General features: G+C 43.4%; 1 protein-coding gene across 1 annotated transcript in view; it reads left to right on the top strand.

The window, feature by feature from the left end:
- UGCG (UDP-glucose ceramide glucosyltransferase) overlaps positions 1-4388 on the top strand; it is a 35803-nt gene extending 31415 nt beyond the window's left edge. The window contains exons 7-9 of the mRNA XM_041004275.1: positions 744-830; positions 1165-1354; positions 1857-4388. Coding sequence (XP_040860209.1) covers positions 744-830; positions 1165-1354; positions 1857-2027 — 448 coding nt within the window. The 3' untranslated portion in view covers positions 2028-4388. The remainder of the gene's footprint in view (positions 1-743; positions 831-1164; positions 1355-1856) is intronic.
- Positions 4389-17762: the final 13374 nt, after the last annotated feature.

The following is a 17762-nucleotide window of genomic DNA, read 5'->3' as shown; positions in this document are numbered from 1 at the left end:
AATGAATAGGTTAGAAGAGATTAGAAAGAAGCATGCATGGTTATGAATTTTATTACTATAGTGTAAATTCTGTGTACTTTGCAAGAATTCAATTTGTCAATGTAGTTGAAAGCTAGTAGGCAGAAATTTAAAGAATGTCATTTCAAAACTTGAAATTTCTAAGAAAATTATTCAGAGCCTTGCTAAGACACGTACTGATGCATGTTATTGCCTCAGCAGTACTCTATCCTAAAATGTTTGATTTCTATAGAAATCTCTGCCTTATGCTTCTAAAAATTGAAATATGTCTTTAAAATTCTCTTGCAGTAGTATTCATGTGGTTCATGGTTTCCTCTTGTCTCCCATAAGATACATGGTGCCTCTTATTTACATTTCTTAGTGAATGTCTGCCTGCACACACCCTTCTGGTGTTTGGTTAGTCACCATTGCCTCTCGGCCTTTTAGCTAGGAGAAAGAGTAGTAATGATTAGAGGCTAAACTGTTAGGCCTGTTAAGTCTGTTACATTGTGAAGTTGGAAGTTGGTAGCTGCTTTCAACTCGTGGGTGGTACCCACCCTCATGGGCCAACATGATTGCTAGAATGTTTCTAAGGGGTCTGCTGCTGCTGCTGCTGCTGCTGCTGCTGAAGAGGCCACTGGACAGCAGCAGTGTGTCCCTTTCATGGGGATGAGCGACCTCAGACTGCAGCCTGGCTTCCCTGTGTTCAGCATCATGACTCATTTTCCAATTGTCTGAATTTTCAGAGGTTGGAGGTTTGCAATGTCCACTCAAGTTGCAATGCAGAACTCTGGCTCGTATTCAATTTCTCAGTTTCAATCAAGAATGATCAGGTAAACCAGCTGTCTTCTTTTTACAGTCTGTTAAGAGAGATGTGGCGGGGGGGAGGTCAATTTTTACATGGTCTAACTTGATTAAAAAATATCTCAAGGTTAAGATTTTTGTTTCATTCCAGAAAATAGTTTTTGTTTTTTTGTTTTTTTTTTTTTTAGCTCTGCATTAAAATAAGTTTTCTGTCACTGTATTTTTTCTTGGCTGTGTGAAACAATGTTTTCAAAGAGGGAAGAGTCTGAATCTGTGTATTTGTGGACCTCTAGTGATTAAATATCTGCTTTTCACCAAAGAGTAAACTATAGAGATGAATTGACAGTCTTTTAACTTTTTCAGGTGGACCAAATTGCGAATCAACATGCTTCCTGCTACAATCATTTGTGAACCAATTTCAGAGTGTTTTGTTGCCAGTTTAATCATCGGATGGGCAGCCCATCATGTATTCCGATGGGACATTATGGTGTTTTTCATGTGTCACTGCCTGGCCTGGTTTATATTTGACTACATCCAACTCAGGGGCGTCCAGGTATGTGGACAGGCGGGAAAAGGTTGGCTAGACCTAATGTTGTTTTTCATGTAGAAAATATTGAAGGAAAGTCTTACCTGAGTCATTCTTCGGCTTCCTGTTGAGGGTTAAGTTCAGGTTTCAACATTACATTCTTTAGTGGCATGTTGACGACGTAGAACTTGACTTAATTTGCAGCCTTCAGTCACTTTTATTAAGGCTCCCCAAAAAAGGATGTTAAGCAAATTAACAAGCATTCAAGCCTAGAGAACGTTAGGATGGCAGTTATTTTAATGCTTCTTACAATAATTAACATTTTGTTAGATGGCATACAGCAGGTGGCAGTTAGATTAACCAAGGAAGCAGACTTGAGTTAGGCATTACCCTGAGAATAGTACTGTTGTAGGTATAATAATAGCAAAACTCCGTTAAGTACTCTTAATAGAGAATATTCTTTCACTTGTAACTGGTTTTTGAGTCCGACAGTGAGCAAATTAGCATTTTTTTTTCCTTTAATTCCTAGGGAGGCACACTGTGTTTTTCCAAACTTGATTATGCAGTCGCTTGGTTCATCCGTGAATCCATGACAATATACATTTTTTTGTCGGCGTTATGGGACCCAACTATAAGCTGGAGAACTGGTCGCTACAGGTTGCGCTGTGGAGGCACAGCAGAAGAAATCTTAGATGTATAACCACAGCTCTGTGACTGTATATAAAGGAAAAAGGAGAAGTATTATAAATTATGTTTATAGATATACTTTTAAAAAAAATCTACCTTCAGTAGTTTTATCACATGTCTGTTTTGGTATCTGTTCTTTAATTTATTTTGCATGGCACTTGCATCTGTGAAGAAAAAAAAAAAAACACATCTGTAGTCTTGGCCAAATGGTACACTTTATTTTATGGAAGTAGAGAATCAAGAGAATTGGTTCTAGAAACCCGGGTTTGTATTTTTTTGTTGTTGTTTATTTTTTTAAATGAATACACACACACACACACACACACACACACACACATATATATATGAATGTTCTGCAACAGACACTATGACAGTATCCTTCAGTAGAGAAAGTTTCTTATTTGGGAGTAGTACTCTCTTTTAGAACATTCGTCAGTGGGATGGCAACAGCTCTGGGGCTTTAGAAAAGGCAAGAAGAGAGTGACTTCTGATGTCTACAGTGAATAGCAATATGCAGTGAACAACCCACGCAAGGTACTAATGGAGAAACTTTTTCGTGCTTTATGCCTACCTCTTGTAGTTGTTGCAGAGCAAATATAAGTTGTAATAAGGTAGCTAGGCCTTGCAAAAACAAACAAAAACTTTTAAAAATAATAATAATATAAGAGCTGGAATCTAGTATTTATATGAATCTGTGAGAGAGATTTTTTGGTCTCACTGCAATGAACCAAAAGTAGCTGAGTTTGGTTTTTACTTACAGCCATGGACTGAAGGCATGTTTTTGACCAACGCTTGTTGGTTCTGTCTTGAACCATTGTTAATCACTGTGCTGTAATTAGTATAGCTGAATATTTCCTTCCCTGCTCCTCATCCAGCTCACCCCAACTTTCCTCAACTTTTTTCCGGGGCCGGGGGTGGGGGAGGGGGGTTGGAGGGTGGTTTTGTTTTAGCGTGAGTGGATGTTTTGATAGTTGTAAGGAAAAATGCATTTCAGACACATTTCACACATGAGCTATTTTCTTACATAGTACATCTTACTGTTAATAAGAATGTAATTTCATGATACAGGTATTTAATATCTTTTTTAAGTATATAAATAGCCGTCAAAAACTTGCAGTAGAGTTCATTGAGATGGGGATAGGATGAGATTTACTCTTAATCTGTATTGAACTAAGTCTACTGTGTGTTTTTTTTTTACTGTTATAATTTGTCTAGTCTTATTTAAATTGGATTTTTGTATTCCAGTTTCTATGATTACAATAGACTAGATCCAAGCTCATTGTAAATGCATGCTGTGCTTCCTTCTGCTTGTCAGGTTGTACTCAACTTGTGGTGAACTGGACTTGTTTTGTTTTTTAATGTAAGGAAAAGTGCATAAGCCTTTCATTTGATATTCTCTGTGGTCTTTGGCCCTCCCTTGGGGCCTGCATGGCATATTGTCCCAGTAAATGCCTCCAGCAAGGCTCTGTACTGGCAATGCGGCAGCTTTCAACTTTAAGCACCTGCACTTCCCCATGTCCAAGCATCATGTGTGGCATATCAGCAATAACTAGGTATTTATAGAAAACCAACACTTTTTCACTCACTGAGCCAATCCATTTGATTGTCTAACGACTAGACCCATGGTTTAAATTGCAATACATCTATAAATGTGGATATACTATGTATACACATTATATTCAACTTTTTCTCTGGGCCAAACTGCTTTAAGTTTTGAATTTGTTTTTTATGTTTTTTTTTTCTTTTTTGCCTTATGATGAATTTGTTTGAAGGGCATTTTCTTCATGAACAAAGGCTTGGATGCATATTCCTTTTTCTCTGTGAAATGGGTAGCATTGTTCCCTGAGCAAAGTTGCACATTGAAAGCCAGTCTAGTTGTGATCCACTACATGTTTATTTTTGTTAGTCATTGTGTCATGAGTCGCGTTTTGCTGCCCATGTTGGTAACTGATTCATTGGATGAAGTTTGGTTGATGCCATTCCTTGCACTGCCAATGTGAAAATCTTGCTTGTTACTTACTTTTTGCTAATCTCAGTATGGGCAATGTAACAACAAAACTAAAATGGCTGGACAGACTTCTTGTATTTTGTAAATATTTACAAAAAAGTATATATATGTGTGTGCTTTATGTGATAGTGGAGTATTTCCTTTAAGTGAAGCTTCACATGGGCAGACAGAGTGATTCTTTGTTTAGCAAGTTTGGAGTGATGTTAAAATGTCAGGAATAATAAACATGCTAAAGCAAGTATCATGACAGAACCGTAAAAGTCCAAATTTAATAAACTGAAAAAAAATCTCTATACTATGCCATGTTTTATTATTTAAAATCATTGTCTTAAGTTTTTTGTTCAAAAAATAAAAATTTGAATACAATCCAAACATTAGCAGTAGTGTATTTTTTTTACTGTGTTGTCTTTTATTGTATATATTTGTGGATAATCTTTTCCACCATTTAAATCGGAATTGTTGGATTTCTGTGCTGAATTGGCTTTGCCTTGTCTTTGTCTTAGTGTGCTGCAGGCAGCTCCGTGCCATAAAGCCATAAAGTAGGGTTTTCTCCCCTGGGTATCCATTAGAAGCCAGCAGGCAGCCTTGTAAAATGCAGATGCCTGGGTCCTGCCCACAAAGATGTCATCATACTGGGTGAGGCCTGGGCTTTTCTCAGAGTGCTGCTGTGAGAACGGCTAGCCCTAATAACATTTAGAAAGAGCCCAGTGATCCCTCCCTCCCCTGAGCTCACAGTCTGAACCCAGGCTCTCCAATAGCCAAGAGAGGAAGAGGCAGGGAAGGGCTGAAGTGGCATTGCTGCTGCAGAGCAAGACCAAGCTGTGCCCCACTGGCTCCAGCAGCTCCTCCCAGGCTGGAGGCATTCCAAGACCTGTGTTTACCACCAGCCCACCAGACCAGACCAAAATACTCAACTGGGGACCAACCCCAGGGGAGATAGAATCTGCTTCTGACTGAATATGTATATGTCCCCCACCCCCAAATGTGTGTGTGTGTGTGTGTGTGTGTGTAAGGCTGATCCCCAGTGTGAGGATATTTCGGAGAGGACTTGGATGTATACTCAGAGCATGAAGGTTTGGCTTCAGGAAGGAAAAGCCAAAGAGCCCTCCCCTTCCACCATACAAGACTGCTGTCTGAGGGAGCCTTCACTGGACCCTGAATGTGTTGGTATCTTCATCATGGCTTCCACAACCTTCTATACAGTGAGAAGTGTGTTGCTTTAATCAGCTGACCAGTCGTTGGTATTCCTTTACAAAGCAGCCTGATCAGACTATCAGACACTATGACAAGGATCTTGACCGTGGCCACTGGAGGCCTCCTCCCCACCACCTGGACCCAGTAAGCAAGCTCGTTACTCCCCATTCATGTGCTTCTCACCCTGAAGTTTAAAGGCATGATCAACAAATACTGTGTACATCTTACTTTTATAGCTTAGCAGACTTCAAAAGTCCCTCGCCCTTAACTGTATGTGAGTGAAGGAATTGGGCACTCATTCAGAGTTCCAGTCACAAGGTTTAGTAGCTGTGATGCAGTGAGCAGAGCTGTAGTAGCCCCAGGATGAGGGGTCTTCCAGATACAGAAAATGAATATCACCCAAAAAAACTACAGATGAGTTTCAAAACTTTTTTTTGCACCAAAATTTTTCTTCCCATCCCTTTTTTCCATGAGCTTTTAGAACTCCCTCCTAGTTCTGATCTCAGGGCTGTGTGTTTTTTCATGGGATCGTATTAAATTCCACATAGAGGAGTTTTAAAACTTACCCAAGTCCACAGCTTTAACAGCTATTCTAAACCTTAAACCAGCCCAGAGAACCAGATGGAAACCCGTAGAACAAGTATGCCAATAACTATAAAGCCGGTTTAGGTAAAATCCTTTGCAGACATTATTGATGGGGAAGATTAGTACATACCACGAGACTGTGTTCATGTGAAGAGCCAACAGTTCAGGCCTGTCCTGAGGGTTCTCAGGGTCTGGTGCTCATTGACTCACTGCAGGTTACAGTCAGTGACCACACCAGCTTCATTTTGGTGGAAAGAAAACATTGCGACTTGGTGAGCAGCCCTGGCTGCAGAGCTGCAAGGACACGCATTGAACAGAAGGACTTGACTTGAAGGTACTGATACCTGCAGGACTGATGGAAACATCTCAGCAGCTCCTCAAAACAAAACAAAACAAAACAAAAACTAACCTCTCTTAACAGATAATTCAGTGGCTAGCAGCCTGAGAACCCACGTGTGCTAAACCCATTTGTTTGAGCCCTCCCCAGTTGCGGGAAGCAAAAGCAGAGACTAGATGTTGTGGGTGGGGGGTTTCATGGCACTGCTGTGGAGGCCATTTGTTGTCCAGACAACCATGCTAACAGCACAGACTGAACAGTTTAGGGGTGCCGTGTGTTTCTCTACAGGACTTGAAGTATCAAAACACTCCTCCCCCTTCTCTGTGCCCTTGGCATCACAGTCATGCCACCTTCTGGGGCCCTGTTACTGGGGCCCTGTTACTGGCGCAGAACTTCTATCATCTCCCCTCATGACATCGATCTCAGGTCAGCTGGAGGTACGCCGGCAGGCAGAGCGGGACTAACAGGGGCATCTTGGGAGTTGTCCACAGGGATGTGGTGGCTGCAGCCAAGTGACTGTGTCAACCCGTAAGGGAAGGACAGAAACCTGGAGACTTGTTTCAAGATACCGAGGGACCAGAATAGGCAGGAAAGAGGCTACCAAACCTGGCTCAACCTGGGCTTTGTGGTGGCTGGGAGCCTTTGAGCAGCTTGCATAATCTTCCAGAGACTGAGCTAATTACCAAGTTAAGGAATGGGTATAATAGCACTTCCGAGAAGGTGATTCAATGAGATGACGCATTGTGAATGTTACTTCCCTTCTCTTTTCAAAGAAGGAAGCAGTAGAAGAGTGCCAATTGACCTTGGGAAGAGCTATTTCAAGGAAGGGGTTAGGAGAGAGGTCACGGGCGGAAGGAAAGAGGCTGCTGAATTCTGCAGTAGGCATGCTCCTGTGGCATCACCAGTGTGCTTGGAGCCTGGTCCATCAGGCATTGTCACATAAGCCCAATGGGAGGGGAAGCAGCCACGAGGGAAGTACAGTAGAGCTGTTCGTGTCTACAATGGTGACATGTTTTTTCAGAGAGAGGCAATGAATGGGGTGCAACTTGGAGGACAAGAAGCATCCCCTGAGCCTGAGAGTCCTATGTCTTTGGTGCCCAGGAAACATTTTAAGAACAGCCACCTAGGAAGCAGTTCAGTCAAGTGCAAAAGACAGAAACCAGACTGAGTTTAGGTGTAATGGAGAAGAAACTGGCACAGATACTTGGAGATGATAGCAATGATGCATTTCCCATCCAGGGACCTGTGATGAACTTACAAACTAGAGAGCTGGCTTGCATTGCTAAAAGGGTTCAAAAAGGGGAGTTCATCAAGAACTCCTCAGGCCTGCCCACAGAACATATTTTTGTTTTGTTCTTACTTGCTTTTATTACTCATTTTACTTCCTGCTTTGTCTCTGCATTGGTCAGGGACTGAGCCTGATGGTGGCTTCTTTTCAGACCTCATTGTTGAAATAAACAGACTTTTTTTTAGTGACTGGTGACATTGAGGGTTTTTGTTTTGTTTATGTGTAATTTTTCACCATTGTAATTTCCATTTCTTATTTAAGTGCAGGTCTGAATATTTTCCTTCTCAAGAAGATTTTATTTTTTAAGATAGAGAGCTCACATCCCAAATGTTTTCCATGGCGCGGGGCTGGGCCAGGCCAAAGCCAGGAGCTGGGATTCAACCCAGGTCTCCCTCCTACTTGAACCTCCCCAGGGGAGTCTGGAATCAGGAGCTGAGCTTGAGACAACCTGATACTCTAGAATGGATTGTGGCATCCCTCTAGGCTCTTAACCCCTAGACCAGTACCCACTCCCTAATTTTTTTTCCCTTTTTGCTTCATATCTTTTCCTTTTAAGCAAAACAATCCACATTACCAAAGAGAACTTGTCACTTTCCTGAGATGTTTGGGATATGTCACCAAGGCAAGAGGGGGTAGGAATGGCACAATTAATTAGCACCTGTACAACACGGTGGCCTCGTAAGTGATCCAAATCAAAGAACCATCTTCACACTGTGATTTTCCTCCCTATTTCTCAACAAAACCCATTTTCAGCTTTAAAGAAAAAACATTTTTCAGTCTTTATACATTTGCATTTCTAAAAGCTTATTTGGCCTTTGGGTATTATCTCAATACATTTCTGGATTTTATTTTCATAGAGTTAGGTTATGCTAAAAATCAGTTGAGCTACATTTTTTCTTTTTAATTTTTATTTATTTATTTATTTACTTAGGCTCTAGCAAAAAATGATTTAGCTGGGAGTTCACTGTTGCTTAAAAATGGGAAGAAAGTTATCCATAAAAATGTATGGGCCTGGCACTTATATTTTCAATTTATTTTGTTGATAATAATCCATTCTACAGTTTATGTTTTCTTAAAAGTCAGGTTGTGGGACTGACACTGTGGCGTTGAGAGAGGAGTTAGAGTGGGTAGTAGGCAGTTAGGGTATTCTGGGTCCCCGAGTAAAAGAGAACTTCCCCACCATATCTTGAACTCACCAGAACACGTCTCTCCCGAGGAACAGTGGTGCTATTAACATATCAATTCCCCACCAGAAGTATCGGCCATTACCTCTGGCCGCTGTGGGCGGGCCTCAGGCCGATCTCTTTATCATTAAAAAGAGAACAGGAAAAAGTAATACACATCTGCCTAAGGCCTGGAATGTCCCATGTCTGACACCTCTCTGGTCTCTTGCCCCAAAACCGGATACCTGGGGACCAGGAAATTCCTTTGTCCTTAGAAAACCCCCCTTCCGAAATAAAGCCTTAAAAGATCCCAACACTTCCCCTGCACGGGTCTTTTCTATCTCAAACCCCCTCCCGTCGCTAGGACGGGAGTCTTCTCTTCTCAACTTTTCTAATAAATCTTGCTTTAAAACTAAACTGTGTCCGCATGAAAATTCTTCTTTCCTGCGAGACAAGAATTTGAGGTTGCTGCCATACTCGGAGTCAAAATTCCTGCAACAATACGGGTTTTGCTTCTTATTTTCCTGCCACTATGGCAGAGCACTGAGGTCCTTTTCCTCCTGCCACTATGGCAGGAGGTAAGGGTTCTTTCTATCTCAAAGCCCCCTCCCGTCACTAGGACGGGAGTCTTCTCTTCTCAACTTTCCTAATAAATCTTGTGTTAAAACTAAACTGTGTCCGCATGAAAATTCTTCTTTCCTGCGAGACAAGAATTTGAGGTTGCTGCCATACTCGGAGTCAAAATTCCTGCAACAGTGTTGCATGTTAAACCTTTGCCTGCTGTGCCAGGATCCTATATGAATGTCATTTGAGTCCTGGCTGCCCAACTTGCAACCCAGCTCCATGTTCATGGTCTATGGTCTGGGAACACGGCAGAGGATGGTCTGAGTGCTTGGACTCCTATATCTACATGGGAGACCCAAAAGAAACTTCTGGCTCTTGACTTTGGACAGGCCTAACTTCAGCTATTGTGGTCATTTGGGGAATGAACCTATGGATTGAATATCTCTTCCTTCCTCTCTCTAAATCTGCCTTTCAAATAAAAAATGAACTAAAAAAAAAAAGACTCTAAGTTAAAAAAAGAAAGTTACACCACAGAAATGCCCACAGGATTTTCATTATTATCTTTGAGCATTTTTTTCTTTTTCTAATCATATAAGCTGTTGGGCTGGAAGTTTGCAGCCCCTGTGCCAATTGAACTTGAGCCACTGTGACTGAGAGCAGAATTTTAAGCATGGCCATCATATCTGCACCCAACAACACATTCTAATTGTGATACAAATCTTGCCCTGTCACTCCCCCTCTGATGACACCTCCAGGATTGATGCTGTGCCTCGGGCAAAACCCAAGCTTTTCTCAGGCAGAGTAGCCATTGTCAGGTAAGTCCCACCAACCTCTTCCATCTCATCTCTCACTACTTCTCCTCAGCTTAATAAATGCAGTCTCTTCCTGGAACCTGCTTGCATTTCCTGACATCTGGTCTTTCCTACTGTGGACCTTTGTGCAAGTTGCTTCCTCATCACCACCCCATCCCCTTATCAGCTTCCACTCAGCTCTTAGGGTTAGACTTGGAGTCACATATTCCATTGTGCTTCCACAGCCTCGCCCTTCACTTCTGCCTTAACACTTAACACACTCATTGTCTATCGCCAGTTTCATTGTATTCATCTTTCTTTTTGAAACGTCAAGGGCAAAAAGATCAGTAACTTATTTGACTTTGTGTTCCAGGTACCTAGATTCAGCTCTGCACGAGGTCCTTTTCATTGAGTGACTTCATGAACAACACAGAGGTAAGCATGCCTATATCACTAATATTATGTGGATGACCAATCCCATTGTAGTGAGGAGCCAGGCGTGGGTTCACTCTCTGGCTTGCCATTTGCACCCTGTCCAATCTCTGTCCTCAGTGGACACCAGTGTTAGCTACTTGTCAGGGAGATATGAGAATGAACAGGAATATATGGAAAGCCACATTGTTTCTGTGGAAGTTTCATGTTGCTCTGATACGGATCTCAAGTTCTAGGTTGTGCTCACCAAATGAAAATGAAAATATCAAGGCCCATGGACAAAGTAGCTCTCCTCCAGACTTTAGGAAATGATATATTGTTCCCTCTGAAGGACACAGTTGCTGGTCCTCCATATTTAGGAAACTGGTCTTCCTTCTTCAATGGAGAGAAACAGTCTGGCTTACTGAGGTTGTTATAAGCATTACTGTTGTAACCAGTGCTATATTGTCCAAAATGCAATCTTGCAAAATCTGACAATCGACTGCAAGACCTGGTTGCACAGAGCTCTATTCCTGTACACAGAGCCCGCACAACCGGAAGGCTAGCAGTTCCTAGCAGTGCACATCCTACCCAGAATAAGATGCATCCATGCCATTGGCAACATTTAAGGAACTTTACCTGGCTTGAATGTTGCCAGCTGTTACTCTCCAGGGACAATTAGTTCTTTATGATTCAAGGACAACTCCCAGGCGTCTTCTGACTGGCCGTTGGCAGCAGCCAGTTCCAGCTGCTGAGAGCATTGTCGATCACCCATGTGATAGTAATTTCTCCTTTCCTTTTTTAAAAGATTTTTAAAATTGGAAATGCATATTCACAGAGGAGACAGAGAAAGATCTTCCATCTGCTGACTCACACTCCCCAAATGGCCACAATGCCCAGAGCTGAGCTGATGCAAAGCAAGGAGCCAGGAACTTCTTCTGGGTCTCCCCACGTGCTGCAGGGTCCCCAGGCTTGGGCCATCTTCTGCTTTCCCAGGCCACAAGAAGGGAGCTGGATGGAAGTGGAGCAGCCAGGACACAAACCAGCACCCATATGGGATCCTTGCAATGCAAGGCAAAGTTTTAGCCACTAGGCCATCACACCAGGCCCTGATAATATTGTTCTACACATCCTTTAGTTCTGTGGTTGTTCAACCCTAGAATAAATAAGAATCATTTTAAATCCCAACAGCATCTCTAGGCGAGAAAGTCTCTGCCATCTTTGCTTGGGTTAAAGGTGGGTGCTTCCAACCATTGTTCAAAAAACAACAAGGTGGGGGAAGCTGGAAGTTAAGTTTCCCATCTTAAGATGGGGTGTGTTGAGGTTTGTGGGAAGTGGGCCACCAGAATTGTCCACAACACAGGGGTCTGCAAGCCAGGCCCTAGTTCAATAGATATTGATTGCCCAGAAAAGGCCTGATACCAGATAAGGGAAGTGGAAGTGAAAGAAGGAAAACTCACTGAAAAGTGAACCGAACTTCTTTTCTTAGATACTAACATTTTGAATTTTAACACCAGGGTGATGACAGCTTACAATTTTTACTATGTGGGGCCCGGCACTGAGGCCTAGCAGCTAAGTCCCCACCTCGCACGTGCCCAGATCCCATATGGGTATCGGTTCTAATCCTGGCAGTTCCGCTTCCCATCCAGTCCCTCTATTTGTGGCCTGGGAAAGCAGCCAAGGATGGTTCAAAGCCTTGGGATCCTGCACCCACAAGGGAGACCTAGGAGAAGCTCCTGGCTCCCGGCTGTGGATCAACGCAGCTTCACCACTGTGGTCACTTGGGGAGTGAATCATCATACAGAAGATTTTTCTCTCTGTCTCTCCTCTCTCTATATATCTGACTTTGCAATAAGAATAAATAAACCCTTAATTTTTTTTTTTTTTACTATGTGGCTTAGCCCAAGAGGATATATAGACCATTTCTGTCTCGAGACTGATCCCAAGAGGCCTGTGTGGCCATGTGTGTTCTCTGCTCTCACTCTGTAATAATCAACTCCAAAGGGCTCTGTGATCTCACAAAATGGGGGCGTTTCACCCCAGTGGAACACAAGCACTCAGTTTCACAGTGAGCTTCAGTTCTGACATTGTCTACCTGGAAAAGAATGGCAGATCCCACAGTTAAATGCCAAGACCCCAAGGCTGCTCCTCCCCGGTTTCCAATGGCATTACGAGCCTCTAGTTGCTTTACTGATGCTTCTGACCAACCGACTTTCCTCATTCGTCAAAATCCCCTCGACCCCTCCGGGGCTGATTTTCTAGAGAAGCAGACAGAACCCAGGGAGATGCTGGACATTTTTTTTTTTTACTGGTGAAGTGCATTAGGTTCCTTCCTCGGCTTAGTATAGAAATAAAAAGCCGCGAATTGGTTGCAGAAGAGTTTTACTTGCAAAGTGACCAGATGAATGGGAAAATAAGGAGAAAGGGGAAAGCAGCTCTTGGAACGGAGCTGGGAGATGGGGTGTCTCCTGACAAGAGAGGAAATGACTGCGCAATTCCCGGGTCACCCACTTAAAGGTGTAGTTTTTCTGGCCATGATTTGGACAGTTTCAATTTTCAAGTTTATTATAAAGGCTGTCACCAAAGCTACAGATAGAGAGACACAAAGGCCCCCATATGGGGAAAGGGCACAGAGCTTCTCTGACCAGCCCAGGCTCTCCACCCTCAGGGAAGCTCCGCGTGTTCAGCCATCTGGAAGTCCCCCCATTGTGTCCTTCTTAGTCCTTACATAGACATGATAGTTAAATCATTGTGGATCAGCTGAACTCTCCACTTCTCTCTTCTCTGGGACAAGGGGGGACCAGGGCTGAAAGTCCCAACTCACCCTGTGACCAGCTCCCGTGCTCAACCCATCTCGTGGCCAGCATCAATCAACATCTTGGTGTGTAGAAGGGTATTCTCCCTAGGGACATACCAAGGATTTTCAGAATTGTATGCAAGAAACAGGAACTAAACACACACACACACACACACACACACACACGCGCGCGCGCACACACACACGTACTTGCACATTCTTGGGGAATTCTGAGGCAAATGAAAACCTGTACAGTCACTTTTGATCTTAAGTCCCTCTAAACCAGCACGACTCAACTGCAAAACAAATAATCCAGACCCAGTCAAGAGTTCATTGTTTTTGGCATGGAGAGATGAGAACCCTCCCCAGCCCGGCCAGTTGGCTTACCCCCTTGCTATAACCACTCTAGAAGAAACAGGCCGACTCCACCGCTGGCAGCGGGAGGCGCAGTGCAGCTCCCTGGCCTCTGAGAACAGAGACCCTGCCCTCCACAACCACAACAGAGACTGTCCCACTTCCTGTCCTGCTAACTGCTGCCCAGATTCTGATGCAGTCAATCCAGCACTGCTTGAGGGATTTGAGCAGCTGGCTTGCGAATGATCAAGCAAAACATTACAAAGGGAGCATGTAATTTTCAGGCAAGTGCCGCGATGGCATGACCAGGAGATGCGGCTGACATAGAGGGAAAATTAATGGGAGGAGCAGAAGTGAAGTGCAACTCAAACATAATGAGGGGGAGAGCGTAATGAGGACTTCTCAGGAGATACAATTAGAGCATGAAAAATGAAATTAAAAAAACGAAAAAGTATGATTCCTAATTTTAGAACTCAATGTAGAAATTAAAGAGAATTATCAGCACTCTGAAAACTAGATTAATGTTTGGTAAGGCCCCAATAACCCAGAACAAAACAAAGCAAAACTAAATACTAAATATGTATCGATGCCAGACACAGGAGACTGAATAGGTGGAAGCATAGTAGTTAACTCACAGAGTCCAGAGGGAGAAAGGAGAATGTAGGGGAGAAAATGAAATAAAACAAACAAAAACAACTTTCCATCTAAAGCTTCTTTAGACTTAAACGACTTCCCTAGTCATTAACGGAAAATCACCTTGGTGAAAGTTCTTAGCTCCAAGAATAATTTTACCTTTCAACAACCAGAAAGAGGAAATGATTGACAAAAGAAAGGGAATTGGGCCATCATTGGTCTCGCAGCAGCACGAAAGCTCTTAGGTGATGAAGGAATGATGTTTACAGGCTATGGAGGAGAAACCAATGGTATTATGACGTTGTACGCCCAAAGTCTTACTAAATGAAGAGAAATCACTTGGGAGTATATAGGGCCTTAGAAAGTCATGCTGCCTATGTATTCCATATATGGGAATTCGGTAAGAGAATGCTAAAGAAAATAACCCCGCTCCAAGTGAAAATCTCAACACAAGGAAACAATGGCGAGTAATGAAGCTCACTGCAGTCATCATCCAAGCAGGGCTCAGCGCAGCCTGGGATAAAACTCAGATTTTATAATCCAAAGAGACTGGTGGGAAATTTTTTTTCTTCTAAATTTTTATTTCTTTTAGAGTCAGACACAGAGAGGGAAAAAAAAAAGTTGTTGATTCACTCATCAAATGGTCATAAAAGCCAGAATTGAGCCAGGAGGAAAGCCAGGAGCAAGGACCACAGTATAGGAACCCTATTCCCTGAGCTGCTAGACTATTGCGCCGGGTCTGAACAAGGAATTCTTACTGGTGCTTTCTCCCTTTCCTGCTCTGTTCTGATTGTCCGCCTCTCTCCCTTCCAAGCTCCTCACCCCTTTTTGCGCTCCTATCTATAGGGATGAATTAGCTACAGATTGCAAACCTACCTCCTGTGTGGCTCCAAAGTCCACCCAGAGGCTCAGCTAGGCCGAAGGAGCCGTTCTCGTAAAAAGCTGGGATTACAGTCCTTCCTCCTGCAGGAGCCACTCTCTTTAGAAAACTGCATCTGTCAGCACTTGTGCTCTGAACAGGCTCCAGGAGGAAGCCCACGCGGTTGGGCAGCCATAGGATAAGAATGGGGGTGAGAGTGGCGGGGCCAGTGAGATGGGAGTGGATGGTCTGGCAAAGGCAAAGCACACAGAACCTTAGGTGTACAGTTCTGAAAGCACGACTTCATCATGCAGGCAGTAGAGAACTGTTGAAGGCTTCGTGTGTTGAAAAGATTTCTCTTTATGCCATGGTTGAGAGTGAGCTTGAAGACAGAAAAATCAGCAGGAAGGCTGCTGCGCTAACCCTTCTCAGAACGTTGGTTTATTCCTAATTCTCTGACCTAAATGTGACCACGATCTCATTTTCCCTTAATATAAATCAGATGCAAGTGTTGCATGTAGGAACTATTCCCGTTCACACTGGGAATTCCTCCTCGTTTCACACTAACCCTGAGCAGGGTCTGACCTCCCTAAAGCCCTGGGGAGCTGACGGTGGGAGAAGCACGTGACAGGATCACAGCCTGCATCACCTGACTCTGCTTCCCCTGGAGCTGCCTAGGTCACTCTCCAACCCATTTCGACGTGTGACTAGCATTCACTGGCTTGTCTCCCTCGTCCAGTTTTCTACTCACTCTTGAGTGTGAAGACTGCCTTAGCCTTTCCCACTGCTCCTAATACTCAAAGTTAGCACTCGAACAAGTTGAAGTAAACGCTGTAGTCAAATCCACCACCTCTTCAGGTATATTGCAAAAATGATGGCATTGATGAGAAAGAAGCAGGTCCCACAGAATGTGTCTGGGGAATTCCAGAGCCCACTAAGACTCTCCTGAAACACACACAGATCCTTCTCTGCTGTTCCAGATCCCAGAACAATCTTGCTAGGGGGAGTTACTCTGCAAGAGACAGCTGAGTCTCTTCCTACCCCACAGTCTTCTGATCTCTGATTGCTGCCAGACTAGGAGCCAGAGGTACATCCCAGCATGCCCTGAGGCACCCAGATCCAGGTGGAAGGGAAAGACACCAAAAGAATGTTAAATCTTTGCTCCCTTCTTATCAGTAAAAGCCTGAATAATGTGTGTGAGAATGAGAGCTTGACCAAGGACAGTGGAATATAAATAGAGATTAGTTCAAGTTTTCCAATCACTGTTCTTTCTGGAAAAATTGGATTAAAAATCCTAGCTCCTGCAACTGGGAACAATTCTTTTTTTTTTCCTCCATTGGTTCACTAGGAACTGTGAGTCAAAGATGGACCATATCTAAAAGAGATCAAGAGACTAGAATTTCCGGGTATGATACAGAGCAAGAAACACCAAGGCTGTGACCTCAAAACCATGCCTTCTCAATGAAGATTATTAAGATATGGTCATATCATCAATTGAAAGACATATTGGTTCAGGGTCAGTGTTGTAGCAACGTTGGCTAAGCTGCCTTCTGCAATACCAGCAACCCATGGAAGTGCTAGTTTGAGTCCTTGCTGCCACATTTCCAACCCAATTCCCTACTAATGTGCCTGAGAAATCATCAGAAGATGACTCAAGTACTTGGGGCCCTTCTACCCATGTAGGAGACCTGATGGAGTTGTATGCCTCCTGTGACTTTTTGGGAAGTGAGTTAGCAGAAGGAAAATGTCTTGGTCTCTCTCGCTCTCTCCCTCTTTTCATTACTCTGAATTTCAACTTTCAAGTAAATAATTTTTTTTAAAAAATAACACACCGATTGATTCAAAGAGAGCCAGAATCTTTGAAAAGCGTTTATATGCCAAGGATATAAATGAAGAGGGCACTGAAATGGTCTCCTCATTTTCAGTGCGGGGATGAGATGAGGAACAGGGCACACAAGCACAGCTAAATATGTGTGAGTGTGTGTGTGAGTGTGTGTGTGTGAACACACAGAGGCAGAGCTCCCATCCACTAACCCACTCCCCCAAAGCCTGCAATGGCCAGTGCTGTACTGGGAACACTAGCTGGGCTTCCCACATGGGCGGGGTGGGGGGGGTGCAGGAATCCAGTTGCTTGAGCTTCTTGGGGTTTGGAGTAACAGAAAGCTGAAGTCAGGAGGCAGAATCAGGTACCAAACCCAGGAACCCCGATGTGGGATACAGGTGCCTTAACCGTGGAGCTAAATGCCTCCTCTGGCACAGGAGATATCATTTTCATAGTTGCCAAAGACACTGAATCGAACACCTGGATAATCTGTCTCTTTGGTGATATGTAATTAATCAGAAAACTTAAAATTGACACAGATGCGCGTTCCACAATCAGGTTTTATTTGATTTATACACCCAAAACCTCTAAGTCTGAGAAAAGAAGCTTTCTTGAGCCACTGTATATAATATCCTGCTTCCTCAGTTCCCAGGTCTGAATCATTTCAGAAACCCCAAGACTGTAAGTTCAGGAAATGTGTGCACTCTTGAAAAAGACTGCTCCTCCGCTGCAGGCACCTGCCTAGATTGCCTTGCACTTAGGCAAGTGTTCTACTGCTGGGAGAAAAGCAGGTAGCTGGCCGGCATTCTGGGCCTGGTTAATGCCAAATTTGTATTAGCCATACCAGTGTGCTGGCAAAGTTTATTATTTTTTTTTTGTTTTGTTTATTTTTATTGGAAAGACAGATATTCAGATAGGAGGAGAGACAGGAAGATCTTTTGC

Source organism: Ochotona curzoniae, unplaced genomic scaffold (genome assembly GCF_017591425.1).
Source record: "Ochotona curzoniae isolate NIBS_2020 unplaced genomic scaffold, NIBS_Ocur_1.0 scaffold_3208, whole genome shotgun sequence".
Classification (NCBI taxonomy): Eukaryota; Metazoa; Chordata; class Mammalia; order Lagomorpha; family Ochotonidae; genus Ochotona; species Ochotona curzoniae.
The sequence above is the reverse complement of the archived record's forward strand: the minus strand, read 5'-3'. Positions and strand labels throughout refer to the sequence as shown.